The sequence below is a fragment of the Anomaloglossus baeobatrachus genome, chromosome 4, assembly GCF_048569485.1.
Source record: "Anomaloglossus baeobatrachus isolate aAnoBae1 chromosome 4, aAnoBae1.hap1, whole genome shotgun sequence".
Lineage (NCBI taxonomy): Eukaryota > Metazoa > Chordata > Amphibia > Anura > Aromobatidae > Anomaloglossus > Anomaloglossus baeobatrachus.
In genome coordinates this window covers 451,421,749-451,433,107 of record NC_134356.1, presented here as the reverse complement: position 1 = coordinate 451,433,107, position 11,359 = coordinate 451,421,749, and the positions used below count along the sequence as shown (strand labels likewise).

The following is an 11,359-nucleotide window of genomic DNA, read 5'->3' as shown; positions in this document are numbered from 1 at the left end:
GAAGGCTGCACGCTGCTGCACGATTGTAGTGAGGATTGTAGTGAGGATGAGGTTCCCCAGCCCCAAGTGATGAGCTGGTGAATCTCATCCTTCCTCACTACAATCGTCACTACTACTACACTAGTGATGATTATAGTGAGGATGAGATGCCCCAGCCCCAAGTGATGGGCTGGTGAACCTCATCCTGACTACAATCGTCACTACTACTACACTAGAAAGAAAGAAGACAGAAGAGCAGGATCGTGGAGGGGTGACAGGGGGTAATAAAGATGGAGTCTCTAATGTGTCTGTGTATTTATTTCTATTAAAGTATTTTTTCTCTGTGTGGTGTCTTTTTTTTAACCCTTTATTGGAGATTCTTAATGGCCGGGTCAAACGTGCCTGACATTAAGAATCTCTGGCTTAATACTGGCTAGTAAAACAAAGCCAGTATTAACTCATGATTACCCAACAAGCCACCCGGCTCCAGGGCTGTTGGAAGAGTTGGATACAGCGCCAGATGATGGCGCTTCTATGAAAGCACCATTTTCTGGGGCGACTGCGGACTGCAATTCGCAGCAGAGGCGCCCAGAAACCTCGGGCTAACCTGTGCTGCGGATTCCAATCCCCAGCTGCCTAGTTGTACCCGGCTGGACACAAAAATGGGGCGAAGCCCACGTCATTTGTTTTGTTTTTTAATTATTTCATGAACTAAGTGAAATAATTAAAAAAAACGGGCTTCCCTATATTTTTGGTTCCCAGCCGGGTACAAATAGGCAACTGGGGGTTGGAGGCAGCCCGTGGCTGCCTGCTGTACCTGGCTAGCATACAAAAATATGGCGAAGCCCACGTCATTTTTTTGGTGGGCAAAAAAATTCTGCATACAGTCCTGGATGGAGTATGCTGAGCCTTGTAGTTCTGCAGCTGCTGTCTGCTCTTCTCCATACAGATAGACAGCAGCTGCAGAACTACAAGGCTCAGCATACTCCATCCAGGACTGTATGCAGAAGTTTTTTGCCCCCTGAAAAAATTGTGGGCTTCGCCATATTTTTGTATGCTAGCCAGGTACAGCAGGCAGGTACGGCTGCCCCCAACCCCCAGTTGCCTATTTGTACCCGGCTGGGAACCAAAAATAAAGGGAAGACCTTTTTTTATTATTTCATGAATTTCATGAAATAATTAGAAAACAAATGACGTAGGCTTCGCCCCATTTTTGTGTCCAGCCAGGTACAACTAGGCAGCTGGGGATTGGAATCCGCAGCACAGGTTGGCCTGAGCTTTCTGGGCCCCACTGCTGCGAATTGCAGTCTGCAGCCGCCTCAGAAAATGGCATTTTCATAGAAGCACCATATTCTGGCGCTGTATCCAACTCTTCCAGCACCTGCCTGCTATACCTGGCTAGCATACAAAAATATGGCGAAGCTCACGTCCTTTTTTTGTAGTTTTTTGGCAAAAAAAATAAAAAATGCTTCCCTGGATTTTCCATTGCCAGTGAAGGTAACACCAAGCAGTGGGGGTTAGCAGCCAGTAGCTGCTTGGATTACCCTTAGCTAGCAATACAAAAAATGCAGCGGGAGCCCATATATATTTTTTTTAATTATTTATTTAAATAACTAAAAATAAAATGGGCTTCCCTGTATTTTGATTGCTGGACATCACAGTGCTGTAAGAATAAATCTTTAAAAAAATGACGTAGCGCTCCGCGGTATTTTTGATTCTCAGCGCAGATAAAGCAGACAGCTATGGGTTGCCACCCCCATCTGCCTGCCGTTACCTTGGTTGGCAATCAAAATACAGGGAAGCCCATTAATTTTTTCTATTTAAAAAAATAGTTAAAAAAAAAAATGACGTTGGGTCCCCCCATTTTTGATAGCCAGCTAGGGTAAAGCAGACGGCTGTAGCCTGAAAACCACAGCTGGCAGCTTTACCGTGGTTGGGGATCCAATGTGGAGGTCCCCTCAGGCTCTTTTTTATAATTATTGTATAAATATTAATAATTACACAATAAAAGTAGGGTCCCCCCCAAATTGGATCACCAGCCAAGGTAAAGCGGACAGCTGTGGTCTGGTATTCTCAGGGTGGGAAGGTCCATAGTTATTGGGCCTTCACAGCCTAAAAATAGCAGGCCGCAGGCACCCCAGACGTGGCGCATCAACTAGATGCGCCAATCCTGGCGCTTCACCCCAGCTCATCCCGTGCCCTGGTGCAGTGGCAAACGGGGTAATAAATCGGGTTGATACTAGCTGTAAAGTAACCTGAGATCAAGCCCAGCAGTTTGTGATGTCATGGCGTCTATTAGATACTCAACATCATAAACTGTCAGTACTAACAAAAAAAAAAAAATCGACAAAAGAAATTTATTTGAAAAAACAGTCCCCAAAACATTTCCTCTTTCACCAATTTATTGTAAGAAAAAAAATAAAGGGGTCCCACGACGACTCTGGACCGTCTAGAATATGGAGGGAGACACTCAGGGAACGTATCCCCCATTTTCTAGGAGTGCGGACCCTTCATGTGAGGAGTGTGGGTGCAATGAATCTGCACTCACTCTTCTCGGGTCCACAGCAGCAGAGTCCATGTCGTAATGGTTGCTACCAAAGCTGCAATGCCCTGCTCATGAGGTAAGGGCATGCCTAATCAGGAGAACTACTGTAGAGGAAGCTCTGCTCACTGGTATATAGGTGCTCAGAGGTAATAATAGATAAAATTAGTGAGTAACCTCGGCACTCTAAATCTCCCAGACTAAGTCAGTAAGTCACAACGGATAGTAATGCAAAATCACTCTTTATTGGTCCGTATTAAGAAAAAAATTTTTTCATAAGCATAAATGTTTTTGTCCAAAACAAGTTACAAATGACGTTTCGGCCTGAGCCTTCGTCAGATTGGACTTATCTGCATGTAATTATGAAAAATGACAATAATCAGTATCACATAAGAGTGAGAGAACAATAACATAAACTCGAACAATGTAGAGGTACAATTGGGATGCAGCAAAAAAATTGCAACACAGCAAGAAATGAAACACATGATACAAATGTCATAATACAGTACAAGGACAATATAGTAATGACAAATATGGGGTCAGAGTAGGCTTAGACAGCTCTGGTACGAAAGAGATGTCAATCATAAAGTAACATGTGCAGTAGGTGTAGAGCTACAGTGTGCATGGCAGAGCTAATGGGTAGACCGACCATAGAAAAAGTGGAGAAAAAAGTGGAGAAAAAGTGGAGCACCCTTTGGTGCCTTTCATGTGGCACTAAGGGGTGCTTAGCTTTGTATTTAGCCAAAAAAATGAAAAAAAAAATGACGTAGGGTTCCCCCTAGTTTTGTAGCCAGCTAGGGTAAAGCAGACGGCTGCAGCCTGCAGACCACAGCTGGCAACCTCACCTTGGCTGGTAATCCAAAACTGAGGGCACCCCACACTGTTATTTTAAATTAAATAAATAATTTAAAAAAAAAACACGTAGGGGTCCCCCAAAATTGGATCACCAGCCAAGGTAAAGCAGACAGCTGGGGCCTGATATTCTCAGACTAGGGAGGTCCATGGTTATTGGACTCTCCCCAGCCTAAAAATAGCAGGCCGCAGCCGCCCCAGAAGTGGCGCATACATTAGATGCGCCAATCCTGGTGCTTCGCCCCAGCTCATCCCGCGCCCTGGTGCGGTGGCAAACGGGGTAATATATGGGGTTAATACCAGATGTGTAAGTCACCTGGCATCAAGCCCTGGGGTTGGTGAGGTCAGGCGTCTATCAGATACCCGACATCACCAACCCAGTCAGTAATAAAAAAAAATAGACAACAAACACATTTTTATTTGAAAAAACACTCCCCAAAACATTCCCTCTTTAACCAATTTATTAGAATGAAAAACAAATCCAGGTCTGGTGTAATCCAAGGGGTTAACATGACGATCCACACTGTCCCAGTCAATGAAGAGCAGGATGTTCCCCATTGGCTGGGAGAGCAATGCAGTGACCTGAGCTAACATCAATGGGTCAGCCCAGGTCACTGCAGGGCATGACAAGTGCTGCTGTCAGGAGCGAGGTACATTACCTGCGCTGATCTCCAGCACTGCTGACAGCCCCTGTCACTGAGCTCAATGACCGGCTTCACACCAAGTATCGCGAGAGGTCCGTGACGTCACCGCTAGTCAGTCTCGGGTCGGAAGCGAGAGGTGATGTGACAAGCGGCGGCCATGGAGGACAGTGACAGCGCTGAGGTCGGGATGGCGGGACTTCATCACTGCAGGTAAGCCGAGCGGGGGGGGGGGGGGGTGCGTGTGAGTGTGTATGTGTACATGCCACGGGCAGGAGGGGGCGGAGCGAGCTGAGCGGGGAAGTGTGGGCTTCCTGCACGTAACTAAGATAAACATCGGGTTACTAACCAAAGCGCTTTGCTTGGATACCCGATGTTTATCTTGGTTACCAGCTTCTGGCAGGCTGCCAGCGATGGCTCCTGCACACTGTAGCTGTAAAAAGCCCTGCTTTTTGCTGCTAGAACCGTTCTCGAACATATCTAGAACTATCGAGCTTTTGCAAAAAGCTCGAGTTCTAGTTCGATCTCGAACAGTCCCCAAAATCACTCGAGCCCCGAACTGGAGAACCTCGAACCACGAACCGCGCTCAACTCTACTCTTAATACAAATTGTGTACACTTTGTGAGGAGCCCAATGCTTGTCTTGGTCTCTAAGTTTTACTTTGAAGTACGCAAAATACACCCTCTTAACAGAGTCAGTAATGTTGCGCCTCTGAGTCTTCACAGTAAAGTTTCAACAGATGGATGTAACAAAAAATATTTGGATCATTTGAGCACTGCCTTCTGCGAGATGTAGAGGCCATTGTTAGATCAGCAAAACATCCTGCAGAGAAATACAAGATAAAAGTTGTTAGCTACCTGAGTTGTTCATTGAATTTCTTCCCCCCCACACACACACACACCTTAGGTATTCGTTCACAAACAAAAAACAGAAAAACAGCAGGATAAAAACAATAAATATCAAATATCATTGAAAATTTCAATAAATAAAACAGAACCTGCACACGACTGTTGTGTACGTTGAAAACTGTTTGTTTACTTATCATAACAAATGAGAATTATGCATGTTCAAAAAAAACAAAGATATTCTCACATTTATTGGGAGACTAAACGAAAACTAAATTTACCTTCGTGAACCGTATAAACCGGCACTTTTGATACACTACTTATATTTTTCATGGAATTCATGAAAATGGGATATATACCTATAGCGCAAAAACGTGATGTGATAGAGAAATTATAAGATCAGATTTGATCAGTCGTCCACTTCTAGGTTTGTCAGCTGTTCCTTAACCACAACCTTCTTTTTCTTTCTTTATTATAAGTGACATTTGACACTGAGAACAGTTGAATTTCTTAGCTACCTCTTTTTGGCTTTTGCTTGAATTCAATCTCAGAATAATAAGCTTCCTGACATCTGGTGATAAATTTGGCTTTGTATTGCCATATTTTAACTGAAAAACACACAACAAAATAGGCAAAATTAGGCTATCCATGACAAAATATGCAAAACAATGGCCAAGCACATGTGAATAACTAACACATAAAGGGATAAAACAATGCTAAACACAATTTTCATCCTTATTGCTGACAACCATTTGATTCCCGTTTCCTAAAATCACCAGGAAAATGACATCACAACAACCAGACAGAAGTAATCACACATTTAAAAAAAAAAAAGCTCAACTTTTAATTGCCACTGTATATATAGTGCGCGTAATATATATATATTATATACACACACACACACAGTACAGACCAAAAGTTTGGACACACCTTCTCATTCAAAGAGTTCTCTTTGTTTTCATGGCTCTGAAAATTGTAGATTCACATTGAAGGCATCAAGACTATGAATTAAAACATGTGGAATGAAACTTAAAAAAGTGTGAAACAACTGAAAATATGTCTTATATTCTAGGTTCTTCAAAGTAGCCACCTTTTGCTTAAGCTTCAAGAGGTAGCTTAAGCTTCAAGAGGTAGCCACCGGAAATAGGGCACACCTGTGAAGTGAAAAATATCAGGTTTAATAAGTGGGATATCTTGCCTTATAAATGGGGTTTTGACCATCAGTTGTGTTGTGCAGAAGTCTGGTGGATACATTGCTGATAGTCCTACTGAATAGACTGTTAGCTGCTTTTTTCTTGCCATAATACAAATTCTAAGTAAAGAAAAATGAGCGGCCATCATTACTTTAAGAAATGAAGGTCAGTCAGTCCGAAAAATTGGGAAAACTTTGAAAGTGTCCCCAAGTGCAGTGGGAAAAACCATCAAACGCTACAAAGAAATGGGCTCACATGAGGACCGCACCAGGAAAAGAAGACCAAGAGGCACCTCTGCTGCGGAGGATAAGTTTATCCGAGTCACCAGCCTCCGAAATCGCAGGTTAACAGCAGCTCAGATTAGAGACCAGGTCAATGCCACACAGACTTCTAGCAGCAGACACATCTCTAGAACAACTGTTAAGAGGAGACTTTGTGCAGTAGGCCTTCATGGTAAAATAGCTGCTAGGAAACCACTTCTAAGGACAGGCAACAAGCAGAAGGGACTTGTTTGGGCTAAAGAACACAAGGAATGGACATTAGACCAGTGAAAATCTGTGCTTTGGTCTGATGAATCCAAATTTGAGATCTTTGGATCCAACCACTGTGTCTGTATGCGACGCAGAAAAGGTGAACGGATGGACTCTACATGCCTGGTTCCCACCGTGAAGCATGGAGGAGCAGGTGTGATGGTGTGTGGGTGCTTTGCTGGTGACACTGTTGGGGATTTATTCAAAATTGAAGGCTTACTGAACCAGCATGGCTACCACAGCATCTTGCAGCGGCATGCTATTCCATCCGGTTTGCGTTTAGTTGGACCATCATTTATTTTTCAGCAGGACAATGACCCCAAACACACCTCCAGGCTGTGTAAGGGCTATCTGACTAAGTAGGAGAGGGATGGGGTGCTACACCAGATGACCTGGCATCCACAGTCACCAGGCCTAAACCCAATCGAGATGCTTTAGGTGAGCTGGATGGCAGAGTGAAGGCAAAAGGGTCAACAAGTGCTAAGCATCTCTGGGAACTCCTTCAAGATTGTTGGAAAACCATTTCCGGTGACTACCTTTTGAAGCTCATCAAGAGAATGCCAAGAGCGTGCAAAGCAGTAATCAAAGCAAAAGGTGGCTACTTTGAAGAACCTAAAATATAAGACATATTTTCAGTTGTTTCACACATGTTTTTGTTAATTATTTCATTCCACATGTGTTAATTCATACTTTTAATGCCTTCAATGTGAATCTAGAATTTTCAGAGTCATGAAAATAAAGAAAACTCTTTGAATGAGAAGGTGTGTCCAAACTTTTGGTCTGTACTGCATATATATATATATATATATATATATATATATATATATATATATATATATATATATATATATATATATATATATATATATATATATACCGTATATACTATCATAAAGGGTTTTAAGTCAAAATTAAACAATTCTTTTGTTTTACGCCTAATGCATTTGAAAGTTTTATATACGAATGTATTCAAAATACCTTGGAGTATAGGTGAAAGTTATAGGTTACACATGAACTCTCCATGTGTGGGAATGTCCAGGTGCTCCAATTTTGCTAACTGATTAATATGTCCTTTACCCAATCAGCAAATGCCGTGTTTTCTTCGATTCTAGCCCTCCTCCTTTGTCTTCTCTGCCTTGTGTGGCTAGTGTGGTTCTCCTCCATTCATTGTCTACTGCTTGTCCTAAGTAACTTACAGATGTGTTTCCCCGGTTGGTTCTTGCTTCTGTTCCTCTTTGCACCTTGTTTCCTTGCACAGGACATTCCAGCTCACCGCAGGTTTGAGTACAAGTACAGTTTCAAGGGACCTCATGTCACCCTTCCTGATGGAACTATACCCTTCTGGGAGACATATGGAGGTAATTATATTTTACAGTGCACTACAAAAATGTATTCAGTATAAATATATTAGAGTACGCAACAGAGCTTTACTACTGTAACCTCTTAGGTGGCAGAAGTAGTATTATGTATGTTTTATTACAAATTTTCAAGAAAGCCAATGAAAACCAAATCCACATGATTATATGAGACATTATGGCAGAAATTCCCTTCTCTTTAGCGCTGTGGAATTAATAGCGCTATATAAATGAATAAATTATTATTATTATTTTCTTTCATATGCTATTTATTAGATATTTGTGCTAAGAATAGTCACCATTATTATCATATCCCTACATATGCCACAATTTATCTGATATAAAATGTAACAAATGGCACCAAATAAAAAAAACAAAAAAGTAAAGTTCTAAAAAAGAAAAGTAAAATAGCCTGCCACAGGATTACTCAATAGTCATACATAAATTTTTTTTTATCAGAATTATAGTGATTCTGACATGTATTTTCAAAATAAGTACATCAGTTTCAACAGGTTCGAAAGATCTATTCAATAAAGTATACAAGTATTGTGAAATCTAATATAGTAAATTTAGATTATGATGCTCTACAAATGTAGAGGTTAAACTGTAACAATCATTTTTATTTTATAAATCAATAGTACATATGAAAATAAGAAGCTTTGTAAAATATCTTATCAGACAAATCTGCTTCTTTCTCTCCCAGAATGGATTAGTCATGTTATCAAAATTCTCAATTCTGAGATAAAATCTGTATTCAGTGAAGACTTTCCCATAACTGAGATAGGAGACGAGAGCCGTTACTGATGAGATTCTATGTAGATAGAAGAGAGTGGAGGGGTGGAGCTCTGTCTTTAGCCCCTCCCTGTGCCTATAGCTCCTTCCTCTGCCTATAGCTTCTCCCTTCTCCTGTCAGAATCTCATCAGTAATAACTGCCATCTCCTATATCAGTAATGGGAAAGTCTTCACTGAATACAGATTTTACCTTAGAATTGAGAATTTTGATAATGACAGATCAGTTCTCGCAGAGAAAGAAGAAAATTTGTCTGATAAGAAATATTACAAAGTTGCCTATTTTCATATGTATTATTGATTTATGAACTAAAAATTAAAACCATGGTTACACTTTAAGTTTAAAGAGAACTTGTCATCAAAATTTTATACCACAAACTGATGGCATGTATATAAAGACACATTAATGCTGATTAAATCCTTCCTTTTCTTGTAGAAATATGTTCTATTGTTGTAGAGAAATCCATCTATAGTTGAGACAGGAAAGCTGGAAGTGCAATGCTCACCTCACTGCACTTGTAATACATTCGTATATAATTTTAACTATGGATTTCTCTAAGGCCCCCTTCACACGTCAGTGATTCTGGTACGTATGTGCTTTTTTTTGTACGTACCAGAATCAGACATACGCAGACACATTATAATCAATGGGTCTGCTCACACATCAGTGATTTTTCACTGAACGTGTCTCCGTGCAGCGTACACGCGTGTCCGTGATTCTGCACGGAGACAAGTCTGTTTTTTTCTGGCATCACTGATGACCCACGGACCACACTATGGTGTGATCCGTGAAACACGTACCAGAAAAACACTGACATATTAAATAATAAACATTTTCAACTAACCTTTCCAGCGATTCGCTGTGCAGCCTCCTCTCTCTGCAGCTCCTGCCCGGCTCATGAATATTCATGAAAGCAGGAACAGCCAACCCGGAAGTAGCTGCAGAGAGCGGTGGGCGGACGCTGCAGAGCCAAGGCGTTCAGCACCATGGACAGCAGGAGCGAAGGCAGGTGAGTAATGTCCATATGCAATCACGGATCACAGATCACGGATTGCACATGGACAACCCACGTGTGCCGTGATTCACGGAACACGGAGGGACATGTGCATGTTTTACACGTCAGTGGAGAATGTCTGTGGTTTTCACTGACGTGTGAAGGGGGCCTAAAAAAGCAATACCAATTTCTACAAGAAAGGGAACAATATAATCAGCATTAAAGTGCCTTTACATAAGTGCCATTAGTTTGGGGTACACAATCCTGATGGCAGGTTCTCTTTAACTAGCTCCTTTGTGCAAATGCTAGAATAAGGAAAGTAATTTTGAATATTTCGGTTAAGTTGTCTCATAATATGCATTTTGGTAGATGCGGTTTCTGGTCCTGATGAAGTTCGGCTTGTTTCATCACTGAAAAATCTCAAAGGCTCAATGTGGGCTAAGAATAATTCTTCTTTTCCACACTGGGAAGTGGAGATGTCGATAACTATCTCCGGTCATGGACGTGAAGGGGCAGAGGGACTGGTAAACAAATTTTAAAATTGTATAAGGGAGAATGAAGTTTTAGAATAACTCTCCAGGTTCACATATGCTTGCCATTCAGAAGTGAGATATTGGATCATTTTCATCTTTAAAGAGATTTTCGACTCATTTGTTTGATTCGGTTCTCTTTATCTACTTTTAGGATTTGTATGAAAATGTGAAATAGTTTTAGGTCAAATTTGTGCAGAAATATGAAAAATTCTGAAGTGTTCACAAACTTCCAAGCACCTCTGTACTTGCTATTGTGTCTTGAGGGACCACTGGACCTCAGACCCTCTGTAATCACTGTACCAGAGCTGAATCAGATCACAGCAGCAAGTATGCAGGGAGCCACCTCATAGGTAACGGCTCACATATCCGTTTTGACTTCTCAAATGGACAGTCACTTTAAGGGGTACTTTGCACGCTGCAACATTGCTAGCCGATGCTAGCGATGCCGAGCGCGATAGTACCCACCCCTGTCGCACATGCGATATCTTGTGATAGCTGCCGTAGCGATCATTATCGCTACGGCAGCGTCACACGTACTTACCTGCCCTGCGACGTCGCTCTGGCCGACGACCCACCTCCTTCCTAAGTGGGCGAGTCGTGCGGTGTCACAGCGACGTTACACGGCAGGCGGCCAATAGAAGCGGAGGGGCGGAGATGAGCGGGACGTAAACATCTCGCCCACCTCCTTCCTTCCTCATAGCCGGTGGAGGCAGGTAAGGAGATGTTCCTCGCTCCTGCGGCTTCACACACAGCCATGTGTGCTGCCGCAGGAACGAGGAACAACATCGTATCTCCTATTGGTGCGACATTATGGAAATGACCGACGCTACACAGATCGCCGATTTACGTCGCTCTTGCGATCGTTTATCGGCGCATGTAGGCTTTACACGTTGCGACGTCGTTACAGGCGCTGGATGTGCGTCACTTTAGATTTGACCCCGGCGATATCGCAGCAGCGATGTCGCAACGTGCAAAGTACTCCTAAGACTTTGCAACTCTTGATTAATTAAATGATTGAATGTATATTTCTACACTCCAGTAAACTACAGACTGGGGTGCCTTTTAGCTGTGGGTGGGGCACAGCAGGTGGCGAGTTTTACCAG

At 42.2% G+C, this 11,359-nt stretch overlaps 1 protein-coding gene across 1 annotated transcript in view; it reads left to right on the top strand.

Annotated features, from left to right (window-relative positions):
• The first annotated feature begins 7,649 nt into the window (after positions 1–7,649).
• LMAN1L (lectin, mannose binding 1 like) overlaps positions 7,650–11,359 on the top strand; it is a 142,644-nt gene continuing 138,934 nt past the window's right edge. The window contains exons 1-2 of the mRNA XM_075343580.1: positions 7,650–7,941; positions 10,093–10,247. Coding sequence (XP_075199695.1) covers positions 7,650–7,941; positions 10,093–10,247 — 447 coding nt within the window. The remainder of the gene's footprint in view (positions 7,942–10,092; positions 10,248–11,359) is intronic.